The 25086-nt window shown below is 41.4% G+C and overlaps 1 protein-coding gene across 2 annotated transcripts in view; it reads left to right on the forward strand.

Moving 5' to 3' along the window:
- Positions 1-25086, forward strand: part of LOC124136466 (probable ATP-dependent RNA helicase DDX49) — a 144718-nt gene that overhangs the window by 87529 nt on the left and 32103 nt on the right. For both annotated transcript variants that reach the window (XR_006861374.2, XM_046502387.2), the window contains exons 6-8: positions 16375-16515; positions 17037-17189; positions 24272-24369. Coding sequence is in view for 1 of the 2 variants with exons in the window: in XM_046502387.2 (XP_046358343.1) it covers positions 16375-16515; positions 17037-17189; positions 24272-24369 (392 nt within the window). In the remaining variant the exon portion in view is untranslated. The remainder of the gene's footprint in view (positions 1-16374; positions 16516-17036; positions 17190-24271; positions 24370-25086) is intronic.

Here is a 25086-nt window from a genome sequence, read left to right on the forward strand (position 1 = left end):
GATCACCAATCCCGTCATTGGTTTCGCCCATCTAAATCTCATAAGGCTTCATGGATATATCGACGACTTCCTATCGGTCGATCAGGACAAATCACAAATCAGTCTAAACACAGTGTGTCTCATCCAACTTCTTACAAACTTAGGTTTCCTGGTTCACGCTCAAAAATCAGAGCTGGCACCCACACAGGTCATCACCTACATAGGCGCAAGATTTATCCTCGACAAGGGCATAGTAGCACCCCCAGAGGACAGATATGCAAGAGTACAGAGCATGATTACAAGCGCACTCGATCAGCCCGGCAAGTCGAGACGCTGGTGGATGTCTTGCCTAGGCACGCTCACATCTATCCAAGACCTAACCTACAGAGGCAGGCTACAATTACGACCATTGCAGATTTGGATGAACACCACCAAGAATCTAGAGCTGGAAGCACTAATCCAACCCCCAGAAGTTCGAATCTCAGAACTCCTTTGGTGGCTAAATCGCCAAAATGTCATGCCAGGTATTCCACTAAACTACCCCACCCCCCTACATCAACTCTACACAGATGCATCAGGAGAGGGTTGGGGTGCCCATATGGACGATGCCACCATTCAAGGGAAATGGTCCTCCCAAGACAAAGAGCTACACATCAATTGTCTAGAAATGAGAGCGATATATCTAGCATTAACAGCTTGGCTAAATCGTCTAAACCACTCGTCAGTGAAGATCGCTACAGACAACTCAACCGTGGTCGCCTACATACAGCACCAAGGGGGCACAAGATCTCAGCCTTTACTGAAGGAGGTTACACGTTTATATGCCTTGGTAGACTCAGTGAGTTGCAAGATCGAAGTAAGACACATCCCAGGGAAGCTAAATATACTAGCAGATTACCTATCCCGGAAAAACAAGATAGAACCCACAGAATGGTCACTACATCCCGAGGTGTTCAAGTGGATAACCCAGATATGGGACACTCCAAACATAGATCTATTCGCCACATGTCTCAACAACAAACTACCAGTCTACGTCAGCCCAGTACCAGACCCACTAGCACTCCAAGTCGATGCGCTCTCCATGGAATGGAAGGGAATGTTTGCTTACGCATTTCCCCCATGGGCTCTCCTAGACAGAGTACTGAAGAAAATAGAGGAAACGGATTGTGTCATAATCCTCATAGCCCCGGCTTGGCCCAAAAGGGCTTGGTTTCCGAGACTTCTACAACTGCTGCTAGAAGTACCTCTGAAACTCCCAGTACGTCACAACCTATTGAGACAACCAAAGACGGACATATTTTACGGCCGCCTCGACAACCTCCATCTTCACGCTTGGAAATTATCTCGCATAAGATGCAAGCCGCCGGTTACTCTAAAGCAGCTGCACGAAGAGTGGCTAGCTCATGGAGACCAGCCTCATCTGCCTTATATAATAACAGATGGGACAAGTTCGTCGAATGGAGAAGAGGGAAACAGCTACATGGAGATATAACGATACCTATAGTAGCCGAATTCTTGATCCATCTCAGAAACGACAAGAAATTACGACACGGCACTATCGAAGGATATAGATCAGCCCTGTCATCAGTATTACAACACGATGACCTATCTATAGGTACCCATCCAGTACTAAATCGACTTATGAAGTCTTTTGCCCTGGAAGATATAAAAGTACCACATACTTTTCCTAAATGGGATCTATCTATAGTATTGTCGGCATTGATGAAAGCACCGTATGAACCCATGAGTAGTGCGACATTACTATCAGTCTCCAAGAAAACTGCTTTTCTCTTAGCCATGGCTACGGCGGCTCGCGTGTCAGAACTACACGCTATTGATATCTCCACTGTAACCCATACCAAAGAATGGAAAGCAGTGTCGTTCAGATCGCTCCCTGAATTTATTGCCAAAAACCAGTCGTCAACCTTCGGCCCACTCGGACATCGGCAATACACAATACCAGCTCTAAGTAAAAGTGTGGACTTCCCGGATAGATTGCTTTGCCCCATAAGAGCCTTATCACAGCGACTCAACCCCACAGAAAGCAGAGAAAACGCCTATTTATCTCTTGCAAGCCCTCATCAGAAAAGGACATCGCAAAGGGCACTGTAGCGGGATGGCTAAAAACAGCTATCACAGATAGCTATAAAACGGCACAAATCTCCACTCGGATTTGGGGTAGCTGCAGACCCCACGAAATCAGAGCACTGGCAACAAGCCTAGCCACATGGAATACTGCATCCATCGAACAAATCGTGGCCAGCTGCCAGTGGAAGTCCCACAACACTTTTTCAAACTTTTACTTACGAGACATACAGACCGATCTAAATGGACTATACACTCTGGGGCCTTTGGTGGCCGCCCAGGTGATAGTTACCAAGTAAAGTAACCTGTTCCCTCCCTCTTCCAGGAAAGGGAAAAAAGAGGGGGGGGGGGGGGGGGTGAAGATTTCAGAAGTACCTCAGGAACTCAGGGTAAGTTGTACTTTGTTACTGGACTGCGCTATTGAGTTAGTAAAACAGGGCAAATGTCAACACTGAAATCAGAGATCGAAGGATTAAGTGATATATGGTAATCTACATGCTAGGAAGGTTAATGTACTACCACCGGAAGTGACGTCATAGGAGTCATCACACCGGAGAAACGTTAAAATACGTTAAATATCACTATCCAAAAAGGGCATAACGGTAAACCACGTCATAAGTGATATGGGAGAATAGTGACACCAGAAGTGACGTCACAGATGACGTCATCACCGGAAGTGACGTTACAGATGACGTCACCACAGGAAACGACGTCACTAAAAAGTCTAAGTATCACAAGGGAATATACATATACCCTTCACATGACGCCTTGAAAATTCTATACGTCTAAGTCTTGTAAGTAGACTATTAGACACATCCGTTTAAGACCCCTTTTTGGCATATAATCCTTGGTTTTACCACTTCACTAGCCAAATATCTATGGGATGCTAGATACCAAAACCCGCCGGTCCCTCTGGTGTATACTGGCACTGATGTGATAGAGGTGAGGTATTCACAAGAATTATCAAACAATAGTTATCATTGTGAATAATTCTAAGAATACCACCTCTATCACATCAGGAATTAATCCCTCCCACCTCCCCAAATATCTGCATCTAGTTGATGAGAGTATGGGTTGAAAGAAGTGACTAGATTCCCGCCTTGCGCATGCGCAGTGGCGCCTCTGGCAAGGGATAGGGTTTCCCTCACAACTATGGATATGTTGGCAGTGTAGTGGACGTCTGTTGAAAATTTATAAAAAAATTTATAGTGTGGTTCTCAGCATAAACAGGAATTTATGGCACTGATGTGATAGAGGTGGTATTCTTAGAATTATTCACAATGATAACTATTGTTTGATTTTCTACTTTGAGGGAATCAAAGGCTAAAGAAGTTGAAGAGGAGCGTAAACGACATAACAAAGCTTTAGGACAACTCGAAGCAGCTCAGTCACAATGGGCCAGAAATAGGACATTAAGATTAGACTTTATTCATGAAGAACTGCGTAAGGAAGGACATTCAATTCAAACGTTTAAGGATGTCAAATCTGCCATGCACGAATACTTCCTCGTTTATGGGAAAAAACTTGACCCAATACCGAGAACAACAATGAGTAAGTTTTATACACCGTCAGAGGCTCAGAAAAAACGCGAGGTCGCATTTGTGATAATGGGGTTATCAGCTGTTACAATTTTCAGCTATACCATGACCTAGTTAGAGCGACAGCTAATCTATAAATAGCGTTGGCTGACTGCCTAATCAATATCGTAGATGTGATTTGCATTTAGACAAATGATATGATAGATGTATAAACCATGAATCAGTGCATATTTACACTCATGGGGAAAAAAATTCAATGTAACCGACGCTGTGTTGATATTTACTGCGGCATACACAATTATTACATCAGGCGCGGAAACATTAACTGTATGCGGGATAGGGGTCAAAGGTCGTTATTGTTTATGTAAGGAACACGGTGCTGATAGGGTCAGGAACCAGATTATTTATGCTAGGAAGAGAGATTACATCAATGAGAGGAATAGGTTGGGGAGAATACATATTTAGATACATGAAACACAACCAATTAGACATTTGACTCATTTTGCATATACCGTTCAACCACAATGGTTTTTGTCAGAGAGTTGAAGGCTATGGCAAAGCAACGTGGTCTACGTGGATATTCTCGAATGAGAAAAGCTGAATTGATTACCTTACTCGGTTTGGAATACAACAAACCCCAGACTGTTAGAGAACTCAAAGTTCGAGCGAGAAACAGTGGGCTGAGAGGTTATTCTCGAATGAGAAGAGCTGAATTGATCGCTTTACTAGATAATCAACATAATGATATTCAACATAATGATGATGTTGATATTCAACATAATGATGTTGAGAATAAACAACAAGAATTAATATTTGTACCCACATCCGCCGGCGTTGGTAAATATCTAAGAGGTTGGAAGATGGATATTAATTCCAACATGGATGTTAACGATATTAAGCCCATCATATCGAGTAAATTAACGAGGAGTTAGATTATTTACATAGTATAAAATACCAGCTGACGATTAAAATGTCATTGAGTAAAAGTAGCGCAGACGATAGCACCGAATATACCGAACCATATTTCCGTAGCAATCAAGAAGTTATAACTGAATCCGATACTATAAACGCATCATTAGATACATCAATTCAGAGAATACAGGAAACTTTAGAACGCTGGACTAATAGAGGTTCGGGTTGGGGTGTGGATAAAATTGATAGTTTATATTTAGATATAGCAAATTATATGCCCTTCAAAGGTGGTTCTTATATAGATTTACCCCCGTATTATAATAAGAAAAAAGCCATAATTAACGTAAAAAATAAATCAGATGATTGTTTAAGAATGATGATAAGATCTGCATTGTTCCCCGTAGATTCTAAAATTGCAAATAGACCTTCTAGCTATCCCCAAAACGATGGACTCAACTTCGATGGTACACCAATATTTCAAATTGATAACGTGGAAAAGCAAAATAATTTAGCTATACATGTTTTCGGACATTCTAAAGGAATTGTTGTACACAGGATAAGCTCCGCTCCGGAACATATTCCCAGAATCAATTCATTTCTGATCGAAAAAGATGGTAAATATCATTATACATGGATAAAGAGTTTAAACAGGCTATTATACGATCAAACAAAACATGCTAGAAAGAAATATTTCTGCGAAAGATGCCTACATGGGTACAGCAGACAAGATCTATTAGAAGCGCATTTAGAAGACTGTAGAGGTGTTGGACAGACCGCTATCAGGATCGATATGCCTAAAGAGGGAAAAAATATATTAAAATTTGAACATTATTGTAATCAAATGCCAGTACCGTACGTAATTTACGCCGACTTCGAAGCGCTTATCAAACCCATAGAAAATAATCAAGATAATAATACGTACAAAACTCAAGAACATATTCCTTGTGGGTTTGGGTATATAGTTGTAAGGTATGATGGGAAAACAAACACGCCCCTGATTTACAGAGGTCCCGATGCAGCGGGAAAGTTCCTAGATTATCTACAAAACGAAGAGAGAATAATCAGGGAAAAATTATCTTGTAAAAAACCCATGTGTATGACGAGGGATAATTGGAGGGCCTATAAGAAGTCAACGAGTTGTCACGTTTGTAACAAACCCCTGAATGGGAATTCCGTAAGAGATCATTGCCACGTCAAGGGTAATTATCGGGGAGCCGCGCATAACGAGTGTAACTTGAAACTAAAAATGAATTCTCAAACAATACCCATCCCCGTTGTGTTTCACAACCTTAGGGGATACGATTCACATCTCATTATGCAAGCTATCTCAAAGACTGCCGGCGGTTTAATGTGCATTCCTAATAATATGGAAAAATACATATCGTTCTCGTTGACTAAAACTATACATTATAGGGACAAGGATGGGAAAGCTAGAATAAAGCAAAGTAATGGGCTTAGATTCATAGACTCCTTACAGTTTCTGTTATCTTCCCTTGACAATTTAGCTAATGCGAACAATCCCGATGACTTTGCGATAACAAATCAATATACCGATAAGATAACTCGTCATTTGTTGCTGAGAAAAGGTGTATTTCCTTACGAATATAGGGATGATTGGTCTAGATTCAACGAAACTAAATTACCACCCCTTGAATCATTCTATAGTAACTTAACAGAATCTAAAATAACCGATGCCGATTATGAACATGCTCTGACGGTCTGGGATAAATTAGGTTGTAAGAATTTAGGCGATTATCACGATCTGTACTTAAAAACCCATGTACTTTTACTCACCGATATATTCAAGATATTTAGAAAGACATGTTTAAAACAATACGGCTTGGACCCGGCATGGTACTATTCCAGTCCCGGACTATCGTGGGATGCATTGTTGAAGAAGACCGGCGTAGAACTAAAACTGCTCACAGATTACGATATGCACTTGTTTATTGAGAAAGGATTAAGAGGTGGTATATCGATGACAGCGAAAAGGTATTCTAAGGCTAATAATAAATTAGTGGAAGGATACGATCCAAGTAAACCCGACACTCACATATTATATCTCGACGCCAAAAATTTGTACGGATGGGCTATGAGTCAACCTTTACACACGGGTGGTTTTGAGTGGGTCGATGAGAATGATATCAATGTGAATGATGCTAATAAAGGGTACATACTAGAAGTTGACTTGGAATATCCAAGTTCGTTACATAAAGACCATAACAGTTATCCGCTAGCTCCCGAAAGATTAATGGTTAATAAAGATTGGATGTCGGAATATCAACGCTCCTTGATGGGTAATAGTAGGTTAGCTGACGTAGAAAAACTCGTACCAAATTTGATGGATAAGACAAAATATATAGTTCACTACAGAAATCTCCAGTTGTATCTATCGTTAGGTATGAAACTTAAGAAAATGCAAAGAGTTCTAAAGTTTGATCAAAGCCCTTGGATGGAGCCCTATATAAGGTTGAACACAGATTTAAGAAAGATAGCCACCAGCGATTTTGAAAAGAATCTGTATAAGCTCATGAATAACTCAGTATTTGGTAAAACTATGGAGAATCTAAGGAAGCGTGTTGATGTTAAATTAGTCAGATCTAATGAGGAAGAAAGACTCAGGAAACTTATAGCCAGTCCGGCTTTTAACAGAAGCAAGATATTCGATAACGACTTAGCCGCGTTGCATATGCAGAAGAGTAATATAAAATTCAACAGACCGGTGTACGTCGGTATGAGTATTCTCGACTTGTCAAAACACTTAATGTATGACTTTTATTACAACGAACTTAAGAAGCAATACGGCGATAGATGCGAGGTGTTGTATACCGACACAGATTCTTTGTTGATGGAAATACAAACCAAAGATATGTGTATAAAGATATGGCAGAAAAAATAGATATGTACGACACAAGCGATTATCCAAAAGATAATCCACTGCACAGCGTTGTAAATAAAAAGGTGTTAGGTAAGATAAAGGATGAATGTGCTGGGACCCCTATAGCGGGGTATGTAGGATTAAGACCTAATATGTATTCTTTTAAGAAGTCCGATAAGGCGACAATTTTTTTATTTCTTGGTTTACGGATGCGCCGCTCTTTCAAAGTCCAAATGTTAAAAAAAAAAAAAAAATGAAAATTACCCTTTTTTTTATTACCGCCGATCTTTCGACAAAAAGTTCAAACAAAAAAAAATTTCATTTCCTCTTCGAGCGTAAAGCAAAGGGAAGTCACTCTGATATTTCTTGCTGGGATCCTTCTCTAATACCATCAAAGCTTGTCAACGCAAAGCGCAGTGGTGACCAGTTGAACTAATTCAACACTGTTGGCCGTTCAAAGCCACAAGTCACACCGCACGGTAGACCGTCCAAGCCACGTCAAAATAGTTTATAATTATATTAACCTACTTGTCATATCATTCATTTATTAAATCTATCACATTTCACAATGTCTGAAATACGTATTCCATTTGATTTTATCATTTTTTTATCTATAGATTAAAAATATATTCACTTGACACTATTTCCCGCAATGTTATTGAAAATAAAATTCTCGGACACACTTCGACAACGGGTCCTCATCGAACATGTCAAATAGCAAAATAAAGACGTTTCACGCGCTGAAACGTCTTTATTTACAAAGTAATAAAATCATCAAAAATATATCTATAAAAGTTGCCAAACTGACATCTTAGTTATTATTTCCAACTTTTCATGCGATCGCATATCGTAAGCCAAATGACATCTCGGCTTTCGTCGCCTCGATTTCTCGGCTCGGACACGATGTCTTAATGCCAAAATATATGCATAAGAAATCTTTGTCACAGCTCGAAACCTAGCTCTATGCATCCATAAAGTTCCATATTTTTAATATAGATCGCGATTTCATGCTAAAACGTTCAGAATAACATGATTTAACCCAAACCTTTTGCCAAAATCTGAAAATTATCGTTGCTGTAATTTGATTAGCTGCCTTAGGTCACGTGCTTAAATTTTTACCAATCACGGACCTTGTAGCAGATTTTGTCGGTGAAACAATATAAGTTTTTTTAATGTATACTGACATGGCAGGACGTATGTGTTATTCATACGAAGCTTTGAAAACCAAGGTATTTCCTCATGTTAGTGAGCGGACAGCCACTTTCATCAGGAAATGGGTGATGACAGATATTATTTGTAATTCTTTTTAAAATAATGTTCCAACAACGTAAACAAATGAAAATTAAAAAGAAATGGGTAAGTGAATTTTAAGAATTCTTATATTTGCCGAAAAAATCGTTAGATTTGCGCTTAATTTGGACGTTATGAATGTTTTAGCTTACATTATTATTTATTTAAAACAAACTTTATTTAGTTGTTCATGAATTATTTAAATAATGAAATACACATAACTTTCATATTTATAAACAATAGGATTAATTAGACCTTTCAAATAGTGTATGGCCAAACATGTAGTAGCAAAGATGTTAATTTCAGCAGATAATTTCCTTGATAAATGTTGGTTTCATCTATCACACAACAGTCTCTGGGAACTTGGTGTCACAGCAGTAATCTTCTGGTTGGCTGGTGTTGAAAGAGTTAAACGTTGCCCATGCTGCCAAAATAGCAGTGTCTTTCATGCATTTCCACCCATGACATGAATATTGTTATGTTGCCATCCTTGCACAAGCTGAGTGCCAGGGATATAATAAAATGTTCTTGAAAAATTGAGTTATTTTACTTTTATTACGCCAGGATATTTTTTTTCATACCTACCTAACTTTTTAGGACAAAATTCAGGTAAAAAAAATGTGAGAGGCTTTTTTTTTTGCTTTTTTTTTAATTGGCCTGCCTCACTTTTGAAATGAGTTTGAAATCCGTAAACCAAGAAATAAAAAAAGTGTCGCCTAACCTTTCCATGACATCATTCAATAACAGCTGTACATATCCTTTTATATGTAGGTGAAAATGCTAGAGTTGAAACAATATGTATTTAATAACTCTATATGATAATTGATATATTCCTAGTGTCAATTGCATGAAAGCACTGTACCCTCAGTTTGGCTTGTACATGTCGGCTTAGTTGTAGGTGGGAGAGGCATTTTGGACCGCAACATTGTGATGATGGTTGTCTTTTCCTGAAATTAATAATATTCATGATATTTTTAAGGAATGTTGAGAAACACTTACATAATATCCAGGCGTGCCAAACATATATACTCACACGCAAAAGAAATGCAAGTGGTTTTAAGCAAATAGGTAACAAACACGGAACCATAAATTGATACAAGTTTTAGCATGTAGTGAAGCCTGATGGTGTTATCAATATTGTTGGTTGCATTTTGGAAGCCCCAAGTAAAAACGCAACATAAAAAACGAATCGCCAAAACACACCATTTCAATGAATATGTGGGTATCATGCACCCATTTCTCGCGAAATCTAAAAAGCAAGAACTGTCACGAACTATAGTGGGTATAAAACTGTGGCCGATTCTTGGACCTACCACTCCTTGGTCAACAATGCCACGCCTAACTCAAATTCATAGAAACCAGGCTATCAGACGTTTGGAAGATGGAGAGTCTGTCCAAGATGTTGCCCATCATTTCAACGTTAACATAACCACAATTTACCGTCTCCTGCATTGATGCTACACAGACCATAGATGACCTTCCTCGGAGCGGTCGTCCTAGGGTCACCACACCTCGACAAGATCGGCAGATTACACCAGCGACATTCGTTCCTAACTGCAAGTGAAAGTGCTCGACAGACCATAGGAACATATAATCGACACCTTAGCCGGGACACTGTGATCCGACGTCTCCTTTCCAACAACCTCAGATATCGCCGACCAGTACGTCGTCCTGTTTTCCAACCACGACATCAACAAGCAAGACTTCAGTGGGCACAGGGTCATCACAGTTGGCGTCATCGTGAGTTGAGGCGTGTCATCTTCTGTGATGAACGTCGCTTTTGTGTCTCCCATGCAGACGGAAGAGTCAGAATTTGGCGGCGTCGAGGTGATCGTTTCGCTGACAGAAACGTTGTGGAAAGGGATCCATATGGGCAGGGATTGGATTTAATGCGAGACTTGTACCCATGTGCTTTCTGAATGTTGGTCAAGGTCGGGGACACTGCGTCACTGCTCAGCGGTATATCGACCAAGTGATCAGACCCCACGTTGTTCCATTTTTTGCACAACATCAACAACACATTTTCCAGCAGGACAACGCTCATCCCCATGTTGCCAGAGCTACCATGGCCTTTCTGCAACAACACAACATCCGTGTTCAACCGTGGCCAGCCCTCAGCCCTGATCTAAACCCCATCAAACACTTGTGGGATGAGGTTCAAAGGCGTCTGCACAACATGCGCCAAGTCTCTACAACTGCCGATGAACTACGCACAGCTGCTCCAGATGTGTGCAGGAGGATCCCTAGGGCCTTCACAAATCGTCTGATCCACACAATGTACAGGAGATGTGTGGCAGTGATCAATGCTAATGGTGGTCACACCAGATATTGATTGACATTTGGGGTATTGACCCGAAACAGTGTAAGCCCTTAACATTTGAAAAAAAACAATTATACCATCTGCCTTTTAATCCATTAAACTGTCTTCAGTCAAATTTTTGTCAATCTTGCCCTATTAGTATTTCTTGTCTTTAGGCGAGACCAATTTAATTGCTAGGATTACGGATCCGCTGACACCATTGAAAACAACAACGAAATTCTATCATATTTTTTTAAAATATTCTACCCGACATCCGACATCGATCGATAAGCCTTGTTGTGAGAGAATACATGTTAGGGGAAGTAACTCTATTTTTTAACTAAAATTCCTTACGCAAATGTGTCGGCAAATTCCATTGGTCATTCCACGCGAACATAGCCAATCGAATCCGTACTCTCAATTACAAGTGTTTCCCGCATGCGCACAGCGTGTATTGAATATGCCGGGACCATGTGTAGGACATGGGGTGTCAGTTTGGGTGTTTTAATGCCTTTTATTATCTTTCGACAATGTCAGCAAAGTATTTCAGTGTAAGCATTCTGAAGGGTAGTGCGTGCTTATCAAAGCGAATCATGGAAAGTCCACTGGATGACACAGTTGGTGATTTGGCGACGAAAGCCGTATCGTCAATCACCGATGGAGATGGACTTTCTATTCAAGAGGTGCATGCAACAGAATCTAAAGCTGGTTCCTTCGGGAATATTGTCGAACTTACAACACCTATGCAAGTTTTAGCAGACTTTGGACTAAATTATGTGACAGTGGTGCTATTTAATTTTAGTGCATTCCACAAGTTAGCATAACACGTCAGCCATGAGTGTTACCTGATCATTAAACACGATAAAGTGATACTGGACAGAGTATTTCAAGTACTTGTATGTGCCAAATGTTTTCTTTTGTTTGACGTCAAGGGCTATTTAATTTAAGTGCATTCCACACGTTAGCATAACACTTCAGCCATGAGTGTTACCTGATCATTTAACATGATAAAGTTATACTGGACAGAGTATTTCAAGTACTTGTATGTGCCAAATGTATATTTGTTTTGAAGCCAAGTGCTGTTTTAATTTCAGTGTATTTCACATTGTTTTTATATTTTTAAAATACAATAAAACTTTAATAAGTTAAAAGCTTGTTGTTGAAGTCTACCTGCTTGTGGAAAACTGCCAAAAGATACCTGTAAACCCTGGTCATCAGTAAGGAGTGTCATTAGATAAAGGGACTATAGTGCCTTGCTTGCAACATGCGTGGTGGGTAAAACTGAAATACTTTTGCAGCTTCTGCGGCACAAGTGAGGGATTTTTTTTTGTTTTTTGGTCTGGCCTTACTGTTGAAAATAAATAACATGTATCCTGCGATACTTGACTCGCGTTTCTTTTGCATGTGAGTATATTTTTGGCATTCTGTCTTCTTAAAAATTATGCTCTGCATAATCAATAACAACTTGTAGTTACAATGGCACGATGAACTAGGACAGCCCGCCAATCATTAAATAGCACTCGTAGCGAATATGTAAACACTACATTGTACCCATGTCGGGAATCGAACCCGGGTCTTCGTCGTGACAAGCGAACGCTTTAACCACTAGGCTACCCGACCGCCCCTCGGCAAGGGAGGAAACTGGACTTTCTTATAAAGTCAGTTAACACCTTTGCCGCGGGAAGATGCCCAAGCCCCCTTGAGGCCCAGAATTCCAAGATGGCCGCCAAGAATGTGATGGCTAGACATGGAATATCAATACACTATTGGTCTCTGATAACATATTTGAGTGATTTGAATTTCTGCAATGGGGTAAACAGACCCAAGGATGCATGTAGAATACTCAATCATTTTCATAAATCCAATATAACCACCAAATATCAATATTTATCTCTTAAATGACATGTTTTGGTGAGTTTAGATATCAATGTTGATTGTTATTGTCTGAATCTACTTATTAACATGACAAAAAACGCTATAACAAGTTTTGTTTTCATTCATGTAAATACTTGTTGGAAACAAGTATGAGTTATGAGGTCCTCTCAGAATGAACCCAAACCATTTGTTTCACAAGAAGTCAGTGAGTTATCTCCCTTGTAGTTAGTTCATTTGCGGAAATTCAGTATAACCACCAAATACCAATATTTGAATGTAAATCTGAAACTTTTTATCCACTGCTAATTCTGTTACATGACTGTGGAATTTATGAACATTATTATGTGATGAACAGTGGAAAAAATATCATGGTGAATGCTGTAGCTTGACATTGCAGGGTCATTATATACATGTACCTCGAAAGTCTCAACAGGTTCGACATCCCCTGAGAAGTTTGGTAACTGTTTTTTGGTAGAGCTTGTACCATGGTATCCCCCGCACACAGCACTGCAACTGAGACCATATTTCCGGCAAGTGCATCTTCGTGTGTTATAGTCTTTTTTTGCAAATACAGCAGATGATGTCCAGGAGTGCTGAAGGTGCTGCTGATCAGAGTGGCAGTTACAGCCGGATGTTTTCCAGACGGTTTGCCAGTCCTTCAGCCACCCAAACGTTGACTTGTTCGCCACACGTTGCAATAACCAGCTTCAGACATTCATATCCTCGATACTGGATCATGACGCATTCGCCATCAAAACTGGCCTCAAAAAGGGAACATTCAAATTCTTTTGGTAGCGCCTTACTGGCCCAGTCGGACATGGTTCCTGCTCCGCCAGAGAGCCAAACTTAAACCTTCCCATGTTTCTGGTCTGCTCAGAAGTCCACACACTCGTCAACCACTCCTGTGCCCAGAGTCGTGGGATCTATGTGTGTGGTCCATTTGCAAAATGCATTGACGGCTCGGGGTTTGTTTATGGCAGCAGCTCATGCTATTCGTCAGACTCACTGCCCTTCTTCTGCCTCCTTGTATGATCAGAAATGGGGGGCGGTCGGGTAGCCTGGTGGTTAAAGCGTTCGCCGAAGACCCGGGTTTGATTCCCGAACATGGGTACAATGTGTGAAGCCCATTTCTGGTGTCCCCCGCCGTGATATTGCTGGAATATTGCTAAAAGCAGCGTAAAACCATACTCACTCACTCACTCAGAAATGGTTATCCTTCCAAGACTTATTGTCATCAACAGGATATGGATCCTTCTGTGGCTTCTTCTCTGCTCATAGCTGATTTCTTTGTCTATTTATGTGAGACCAAACATTTGTCTGCCGGTACTATAAACCATAACACCAAAGTAAATGTTCAATGATTTATTCTGTATAAACAAACGTAGAGCACATTAGGATCACATGTGTATACCAGGTTATCTGCGTGAAATGGGGCAAGACAAATGTTGCGCCAACACCAACGGACCACTAGGAGGATTGGGATGGAGTAGGTGGAGGAAGTCCAGCAAAAGTATACGCTCGAAGGATGAAGGAGCGCAGCCAAAAGAGGTAGTACAGGGAACTTCTGAGGTAGATTCAGTCAACAATGGGATGAAAAGTTTGTTTTGAGAGCGGAGCTTCTTTTGCGAAGGCAAGACGCATACAGATACAGTCGAAGTGCTTGAACTGGTCACCTGGGAGAGGCCTTTATGGTCATCAGATCCCAGGATCAACAAAAGTGGGGGAATGGTATATAACCGATCAGGTTGGCCGGGAAGTTGATTCTTTGCCACAAAATCCCAACAAAAGCTGAGGATGCTTGACCACTTTCGGATCTCTCAAACTGGACTCTGGTGACATCCAATGCATGAATTTCGCTAACACATGCTGCAGCACCCAGGTCCAACAGGAAAACGGTTTTACAGTGTTGACAGTCTTGAAGTCCATCTCTGCCAGTGGCTCATTATCACAGGAAACCAAATATTGCAAAATTCAGGTCCCACGAAGGGGGTTGAAAACGAGAGGCTTGGTCTGCAAGTTTATATGAACAGATGTGCTATTGTAGTTCCACAAGCATGGAAACCTTTGCCCCTGAAGTGGTGGCAATAATAGTCGCAAGGTAGGTGGCTAACGTTGGTCACTTCAGCTTCTGGGTCGAATTCAGGTGATGTAAATACTCAGCGATCTGCTGAGGTGAAGCTGAGGTAGGAGTTGAGTCATGAGTGCGACAAAAGGTCTCGAAGGCTGTCCACTTGTGATTGTAAAGGCGTGTGGAAAATGAACGATGAACTGCAGTTATGGTCTTGCTACACGCTTGGAGTAGCCTTTGGTGATAAGGGAATTCTGCAAATGTGCCAAACACAGAGATGGAGCGTTGCAAGGGACGGATGGAGCCACTGTGAGTGAGGTTTAAGAAGTAGGTCTCAGAGCAGAAGACGATGGAATCATTCGTCGGCGAGCCTTAGCAAGGTTGGGGAACCAATTGCACTTTGGCCAATAGGGTGCAACCAAAGTCAGAGACAGGTGACTGGTGGCTGCTACCTTCCCCAATTGAAAATTTACTTTCGTGTTATGTTTTTTTTTATTGTTCGTTTTATCCAAAATTGAGTCCCTTTAGAAGGGTGGATTACCTCGTCTGAAGAGACTTTTTAGTCTTCATCTACAAAGCTACCATTAAACTTATCTGTTCATAAAACTAAAATTGGTGTCCCGCTCACCTCTGCCTTGGGTATTTGTGATGTATGGTTTGGGTTGGAAGGTCCTTGCAGTGGAATACGGTCGATCGTTTCTCTTCTCGCCTTGGTTTGCTTCAGGCACTTGAATGTTATTGATAACCTTGACGAAGCGTTAAAAGAGTTACCAAACCTGGCACACTCTCTATTGTCTGTGGGAGATAGTTTTATGTTTTGAAGAATCGATTCCTATCCAGGATCAATTTTTAGTTGTCAGCCATTTCACTTATTCATTTACAGTTACACAGTCGTTCTGTAAAGAACGATGACATACGAATAAAAAGAAAGAAAAAAATATTCAGCATGTATTATCATTTCGTTTGAGTAACGTATCGGGATTGATCACACCGTTTGATCGTGTGTTTTTTGCACATGAGTTCCTGTCTTTTGGACACTAGTCAGTATGGAGGGACACATTTGACGAAATTAATGTAAATATTTTGAATGAAATTTTGATTATAATCAATAAAATAGTTTACGTAGATTACAAACATGGTGTAACAACAGGATTAACTTGCGTAATTCAATACAGATTTGTTGATATTCTATTTCTGTTGGAGGTCTGGCTAATGTACTGCACATAACATTTTGATACAGATTTCAAGAAACAAGTTAATACCACGGCTTATCTATTAGAATGGCTTATCAATGGACATATATGGTACAGTGACATGATAGCTCACCTGAACGACCATAACCTTCGAAACACATGAGACATGTTTGGTAGTTTGACAGACTACTTGGTATTCAGAGCTTGTGTCTATTGTGATTATGCCTTGTGTTTAATGGAGATAATCTGCTCTTCAGTGTGGCTACAGTGGAGGAGTTGACTCAGACGTATGTGTTGATGGCGGCAGACATGAAGGATGCCTACCTGGTCCACATCGTGCAGTCCTACACAGAGAAACACCCACACAGCTCCATCATCATTTTCACAAGCACATGCAAGTAAGTACCCTTGTGCCAAGTGATTAACCAACATAAACATCTCACATACTGCAAATGTCAGGACTATTTCCTTAAATTCATGAGAGAAAAAAAGCATTTTTCATTATCTTTTTCAATACCTGACAGCTGAAGAGGTCATGTCAACTGTCACAGCCAATAACAGCTGCTTATAAACAATATTTCATAAAAGGAAAACAGTAGTCAACTCTCCCTATATGTTGTATCAACAGATATATGTTTCTGTGTTTTTCATGTGAACAATTGACTTTGAATGTGTTTGTGATGGGTGCAACTGGTGGGTTGGATACTCTCACCTTTCCCTGAACACCTGGTATCATCACTAGTTGACAGTGATTCATAACCACATGCCCATGATGTAGGAGGAATGGTACAATGGATTCTGCTTTTAGTACAGATTTCTTATGAGAATGGAAATGTTTTTTGTCACTTTTTGACACTATGATGAACAAACATTGTTATATGAGTTACAGGAAATATGTAGCTGAAAGATGCTTTTGCAGGTACACCCAGATCTTGGGTATGATATTTGGAGAAGTTGGGTTTGAAGTAGCAGTCTTGCACTCTATGATCCCTCAACGCCAGAGACTTTCTGCCCTCAACAAATTCAAGTCAAATGAAGTTAGAATTCTTCTTGCAACAGATGTTGCCAGCAGGTTAGTTGTTTTTTGTTCTCTCAATAAAAGGTTATGGTATGTCATTTGTCTTGTACTGAGATGTTTCCAACATCTGCTCAGAACTTGAGTTGATGCATCAATTTTACCACCACAAAAACAAAAATTGTGTTTACACTTTGTCAGTCAATCAGTTTTTGTTTCTTAATTCTGAGGTCATAGGCCTATAGCACATGTATGTAAAGTAGTTGAGGGTACATTTATACAATAGAATATACATCAATAACCATGGTAACTGTTAAAGTACACCAAGTTGTTGAGTAAGTGCATGCCTACTTCGGTTCATAGCATGGAAAATGAACACTGACAATACTTTTAATTATTACAGTATATTTAGTCTTCAGTAGTAAGTAAAATTTATATAATTGAGGATCCTTGAAAAAATAATCATTAATGAGTTGGTTTCTAATGTCAACATAAAATGGACAAATGAGTTTGTGTGATGTTCATCTTCCATATTATTAAAACATACGTAGTTGACAGGTTCTTATTAGTGTGTGTCAAGGTCGTCGTACTTCTCTGGGAGCATGATTATTCTTCGCGATGTCCGGATTGGGTAAACTGTCTCTCAGCCTGGTCCTCAACTGCTGACATTTGTATGGTTGTGAGTTCTCTTCCTTTGACTGTCATCAAATGCTTCAGAAATGCTGTCACCTCAACCCATTTAGGTCGGGGATATATATTTATGCCAAGGAATTCCATCTGTCTGTCCTTCCGAGGACATAATTTTGTGTGACCTATAATGTGAAAACTACAGAATATATTCTTTTCAAACTTGGTGAACACTATTTATACCTATAGGAGAGGTGCAGATCGAAGTTTGATTTCAATATTTTGAGTTTCTGAAAAAATACAGCATTTTTTCATTTTTTTACTTTGAGTTTTTTACTTTTACTTAAACATTTGCCCAACCCATAACTTGAAAACTACTTCATGGATTCTTTTCCAATTAGAGGTTCAGTTTCTCTTCCAATGGGAGAGGTGAGATATAAAGTTTGATTTTCTGAAAAAATACAGCTCTTTTTCATTTTTTTACTTTGAGTTTTTTACTTTTACTGAAACATTTGTGTGACCTATAACTAGAAAACTAAAACATGAATTATTTTCAAATTTTTGGAACAGTTTCCATACTTATAAAAGAGGTGCAGTACAAAGTTTAATTTTGACATGTGTATTTTCTGAAAAAAACATGCTTTTTTTTCATGTTTTACTTACTTAGAATTCTTATACTTCAACATTTGTGTGACCTATAACCTGGTGATTAAGGCGGTAAAACAGTACTCACTCACTCTTTTCTATAATCCCTTCAGGAATCTTTGGTTGTAGTTGTCTGTTCATCTCAAGTTCTGCTGGGGGTGTTCCTGTCACAATGAGGCAAAGAAACCAATACAAACTTGGGGTATTCTCACTTCCAGTTTTTCTTTTCAGTTCTGAATACTTTAAAGGCTTTCAGTAAAACCCTATTAGTTCTGTGTCCTTGTCTGCCAGTCATTGTGAGATCAACCCTATTGAGCTTATCTGGGCTAACTGTAAAGGGTTTGTGGCATGACATACCCAAACATTGGAACCCATGCGTCATAGGGTTGCTCAATGCAGCCTTTGCTTAAATCACAAAAGTGGTGTGGCAAAAGGCTGAAGATTTCACTCCTGAAATAGAATGTCAATACCACCAACGTGACTGCACTAGTTACCATACCTTTGGGTGATAATACAGATTCAGATACGTCATCAGCTGAGTCAGATGATGGATAAAGAAATATCTGTAGAACAACAAATACTTCTTGATTGAAAAAAACAAAAACTTCCAAAATGAATACTCATTCCCTTTCATAGCTTTTAACTATTCCATAATTTTTCCAAGCAAATATGATGTTATACATAACTTAATTGCTACCCCTGTCAGTGAATATCTCACTAAAATACAATGATAGCAATATTTTGAGACCACCCCAACTCAGGTAACATTTGCACCTGTGAGAGTGAACGGCCAGGTGTGAGGTCATCACCTCGAGTGTTAGGTAATTACCTTAGGCTGTATGCTGTTTTAAACATGCATGACCACACACGTATATGTTTTAAGTTTATCATCATATTACCTGTAAAAGTAGGCTAACCACAGTGTCTGTTAGAGTAGGTTGGATTAGGTAGATTTTTGTTGTTTTGTTATGCTATTTTCATAGCCCTGTGATTCATATTATTAAATAAAGCCAGAAAAGCATTTTTACTATCATTTTCTGACAGTACTTTAGCACCAAGACTAAAGGGACTTTGAGTGTCACAATCATTATATGCCGTGACTTGAACACAAACAAAGAGTTCTCCTGTTCAGTTCCCCAGTACCACTCTATACTGGACTGAGTATGCCTTCTCAGAGATAGTAGCCCGGGGAGAAATCTGGCACAGTAGTTGACAAGTCCGGAAAAAGCTTCTCACCTCTGCTATGGTTGATGGAACTTTGGCTTTCACAATGGTTTAAACTATCTTCTGCTCAGGAGAAACACTTAATTTGAGATGATGTCTCCCATGAATAGCAGTTTCACGATACCAAATTGCCATTTTGACTTGTTGATCATTAGTCCAGACACCTTGCTCTGATCAAGTAATATTGTCAATTGTTGATAGGGCAGTATTTCTGTATTTCCTTAACACGCTGATGTCATCAGAGAGAGTGTTCACACCTTGCAAGGTATTTCAGATCTTGTTTTGATATATTTATGGTGCTAACGAGATACCAAACTTGAGTCGTTTGTATCCATGAGCGCCTTTTGTGGGTAACAAAGTCCCCTTGATTCTTGTTCAATAACAGTCTGGTGGTAACCCCATCAGGGTAGACTGCAGTATTTGGAAGTTGTTGAATGAAACATGTTCCACACATGCGCAGTTCGTTATTTGCGGTTGAAGTGAGAGGATTTTTAGGCTGCCATTTTTTCTAGTGAACACTGTCAAAATTGTAAAGGAAAGGACAGGTGTTAAAGGGGTGTTGATTTGCTCAAATAAATCGCACGACGGTAACTTCATTAATGAATGCATATGAATATTCATAGAATATTTCCTTACTTGCTCAAGCAAAAAGATCCCTTGAAACATTGAATTCAAATTCTTCCTCAGGTTCTGATTCAAAGAGATCTGCTGACCCATCTAAACAATTTTCTGGTTCATTTTCTTTTTCAGATTCTTAATTATTTGGACAGTACACATGGCTGATGAACTTAAGAAACTGAATAAAAGGATCAACTGAAAAACTTAAATATTTTTTTCTGATAATGTACTCAACAAATTAACTATCACACAGTCCTTTATTCGTTCCGTACCTTGGCAAAGATGCCAATACTGCTCTCCAAGTTGATTCTATTTTATTTGTACAAGCCCCTGTTTCTGAATTTACAAATTCTACACTATGATTAACTTTCCAGTGAATCCCCTTCAAAGATTCCAAACAATTATAAGCCTTCCAACAGTCGGAATGAATGATTGACCGCGGTTAAATCCATCTATTAATAAATGGGATAATTGTTTCACAATTTCGTTTCTCATCAGCAGTGATGAACATCTTACTAGAATTTTTTCAATCTCACTAAACACCTAAACACCATTTACTCTCCTTCCCCTGTGAAACTTCCTTTTCCCAAATTTGGACTCATTTATTTCTACCTCTACCCTAGGTCCCCCAACAGCCTCATTCTCTCGTTCCAAAATTTCCAAACAAACCTCCCTGCAAAAATTGTGCCAATCAACCAAAGTGTGATCAGCACCAAGTTTCAACTGAACTTTAACAAAATCTTCTTTAGACCTGTAAACCCAATAAAAAGTAATTTCCAAAATGTCAGGAATGGACAAATTACAGGAAGAACGATTCAGTGAAAACTTATGATGACACCTCTTGTTGCTACAGCGCCACCCATATCCCTCACGCCTACTGCTTTTCCTTCCCTGCTAGTCACACCATTCTCACACTTACAGCAAACAACTATCCACTCACGCCTACATCCTCTAACTAGTCCAAAAGTCTCCCCTTATCCCTGCACAATTCATATATATCATCACACACAATCCTACTGTCAGACATTCTTGAAAAGTAATAAGAATTACTGAGAAAAGTGACAAATAGCGAAAGACTTACCAGCCGTGAAAAGAACTACAAGGGTAGTGGCCTTCGTAGTAACGAGTCATTATAAGGAATGTCCCACCCACAAAGTCGACACCACGAGAATATGTCTTTACTCTCTGTTGTAAAACTCTCGGTCTCCCATAGGGGCGTAGTTTTAGACTATACTTTTCATTTCCCACTCATATTTTGTTTGTTTTTTGCTAAAAAAATGCCTCCGAACAGATTTCAACATGCTAGTGTGTGTGCGCTTATATAAAAAAGCAAAGCTGCCAAAGGCAGTAGTCTCCTTATGGAAGCCGCTGATGTGGGTAGCCAAATACTGCAGTTAACCCAGCCCATCAAATACCCATCTTTGAAAACACTGCAGCTTTGCTCAGATTATTTAGAATTTCTTATACAGTTGGAATCAGATGTATCTCTCTAACCACTGCTACATTTGCCGTGTGCATGTCAACACAAAATCTGATGTGTTTAGAGCTCTTTGGTTCTATGGGAGACTCTGCCTTCTCAAGTGCATGTAACTTTTCTTCACTTGTTTTTCCAAACACTGAATCAAAATGTTCAATCACTGAATCCAAAGTCTGAACACCAGTCTGTGTTACTGGTTTCACCTCTTGCATGGTTCACATGAATCTTTTGCTGGTAATTCTTCAGTTTCCCTTGACCCCCAAAACTGTCCCAACTGGTGCTGGGGTTTCAGCTGGGGCTTGGACTTGAGCTGTTGCTAGGGCTGGTGCTTGAGCTTGGACTTGAGCTGGGGAAGGAGCGTGGGCTTGAGCTGTTGCAAGGGCTGGTGCTTGAACTTGGACTTGAGCTGGGGCAGAAGCGTGGGCTTGAGCTGTTGCTGGGGCTGGTGCTTGAGCTTGGGCTTGAGCTGTTGCAGGAGCGTGGGCTTGATCTGGAGCTGGGGCTGGGGCTGAGACTTGAGCTGGGGCTGGGGCAGGAGCGTGGGCTTGAGCTGCTGCTTGAGCTTGGACTTGAGCTGGGGCAGGAGCGTGGGCTTGATCTAGGGCTGGGACTGGGCCTGAGACTTGAGCAGGGGCAGGAGCGTGGGCTTGATCTAGGGCTGGGACTGGGCCTGAGACTTGAGCTGGGGCAGGAGCGTGGGCTTGATCTAGGGCTGGGACTGGGCCTGAGACTTGAGCTGGGGCAGGAGCGTGGGCGTGGGCTTGAGCTTGAGCTGTTGCTAGGGCTGGTGCTTTAGCTTGGGCTTGAGCTGTTGCAGGAGCATGGGCTTGATCTGGAGCTGGGGCTGGGGCTGAGACTTGAGCTTGGGCTGGGGCAGGAGCGTGGGCTTGAGCTGCTGCTTGAGCTGGGGCAGGAGCGTGGGCTTGATCTAGGGCTGGGACTGGGCCTGAGACTTGAGCTGGGGCAGGAGCATGGGCTTGATCTAGGGCTGGGACTGGGCCTGAGACTTGAGCTGGGGAAGGAGCGTGGGCTTGATCTAGGGCTGGGACTGGGCCTGAGACTTGAGCTGGGGCAGGAGCGTGGGCGTGGGCTTGAGCTGTTGCTAGGGCTGGTGCTTTAGCTTGGGCTTGAGCTGTTGCAGGAGCATGGGCTTCATCTGGAGCTGGGGCTGGGGCTGAGACTTGAGCTGGGGCTGGGGCAGGAGCGTGGGCTTGAGCTGCTGCTTGAGCTTGGACTTGACCTGGGGCAGGAGCGTGGGCTTGATCTAGGGCTGGGACTGGGCCTGAGACTTGAGCAGGGGCAGGAGCGTGGGCTTGATCTAGGGCTGGGACTGGGCCTGAGACTTGAGCTGGGGCAGGAGCGTGGGCTTGATCTAGGGCTGGGACTGGGCCTGAGACTTGAGCTGGGGCAGGAGCGTGGGCTTGATCTAGGGCTGGGACTGGGCCTGAGACTTGAGCTGGGGCAGGAGCGTGGGCGTGGGCTTGAGCTGTTGCTAGGGCTGGTGCTTTAGCTTGGGCTTGAGCTGTTGCAGGAGCGTGGGCTTGATCTGGAGCTGGGGCTGGGGCTGGGGCTGGGGCTGAGACTTGAGCTGGGGCTGGGGCAGGAGCGTGGGCTTGAGCTGCTGCTTGAGCTGGGGCAGGAGCGTGGGCTTGATCTAGGGCTGGGACTGGGCCTGAGACTTGAGCTGGGGCAGGAGCGTGGGCTTGATCTAGGGCTGGGGCTGGGCCTGAGACTTGAGCTGGGGCAGGAGCGTGGGCGTGGGCTTGAGCTGTTGCTAGGGCTGGTGCTTTAGCTTGGGCTTGAGCTGTTGCAGGAGCATGGTCTTGATCTGGAGCTGGGGCTGGGGCTGAGACTTGAGCTGGGGCTGGGGCAGGAGCGTGGGCTTGATCTAGGGCTGGGACTGGGCCTGAGACTTGAGCTGGGGCAGGAGCGTGGGCTTGATCTAGGGCTGGGACTGGGCCTGAGACTTGAGCAGGGGCAGGAGCGTGGGCGTGGGCTTGAGCTGTTGCTAGGGCTGGTGCTTTAGCTTGGGCTTGAGCTGTTGCAGGAGCGTGGGCTTGATCTGGGGCTGGGACTTTTGTTAGGGCTTGGACTTGAGCTGGGGAAGGGACTTGAGCTTGAGCTGGGGCTGGGGCTTGAGTTGGGGCTGGGACTTGAGCTGGGGAAGGGACTTGAGCTTGAGCTGGGGCTGGGGCTTGAGTTGGGGCTGGGACTTGAGCTGGGGAAGGGACTTGAGCTTGAGCTGGGGCTAGGGTTTGTGCTGAGGCTGGGGTGCTTTCTCGTTCTTATGATGTCGTCATATCATATTCAGGTCATTAGGTTTGTTATTTTTTAGTCCTCGGTATGTATGTAGAAAATATTTGAATATCAGTGCTTACAAACACCTGTGTTAAGTGACGTTTTCTGATGACTTACATATCCAGGTGAGCTAAAGTGCAATGGCACTATCTTTTTCACCATTCTGTAGAAAGGTATTGCTGTGCATATGAAAGTTTCATGCATGTTTTTGCTCTCCAAAGTTGATTAATATGTATGTGTTTCCTTGTAGAGGCCTGGACATCCCAACAGTAGATCTTGTCATTAATCACAACGTTCCAAACAGACCCAAAGATTATGTCCATCGAGTGGGACGCACAGCCAGAGCAGGTACTGTCACATCATCCAATATCAGAGTTGCAGCTGAAATTGTTATGGTCTCATGACGAGGTTATCGGAAGCTCAATTAAAGATGAGACCATTGCTGGCATCTCTCCACTTAGTCATTCACCGTCCAGTGTTCATTAACATTACCTTATTGTTTTCTGGACAGTGATTAAGCAGCCCCCCGAAGCAGTCTCCTGAGTTTAAACATAACAATGTGTATTTAGTGATTTTATCACTTAACTAATGTACAGGTATATGTCAAACATTTTCAGATTGCATTTATATGTGCCGGCCAAAATAACTATGTTTTGATTTCTAATGATGCTTTCAGTGATGCTAATGACCAAAATATACTCTGCAAAAAGATGCATAAAAAATTACACAAAATAGTACAAAATATACAATATATATCTATATTTCTTGGGAAAGTGTCTTCAGTATGACAGTTAGCATACAGTTAGCATACAGCTTTGATTGAACTTCTGAACAAAAGGTATGATTTATATAACATGTCGTGTTACACAACATGAATGAATGTTGAAGCCTTGAACAATAATTAAGAGGGCAGCTGATGATGAAGTTTAGAAACTGCAAAAGAAATAAAACTCTTGCAAAGTCAGAATAGCCAACACAAACTTGAACCTTTCAAATTGTACAAAAATCCAAATTCCAAATTGCTAGAATCAACAATTACCAAAATGAAATTTGTCTTTGACAACA

Source organism: Haliotis rufescens, unplaced genomic scaffold (genome assembly GCF_023055435.1).
Source record: "Haliotis rufescens isolate VD_foot unplaced genomic scaffold, xgHalRufe1.0.p SCAF_1, whole genome shotgun sequence".
Taxonomy (NCBI): Eukaryota; Metazoa; Mollusca; class Gastropoda; order Lepetellida; family Haliotidae; genus Haliotis; species Haliotis rufescens.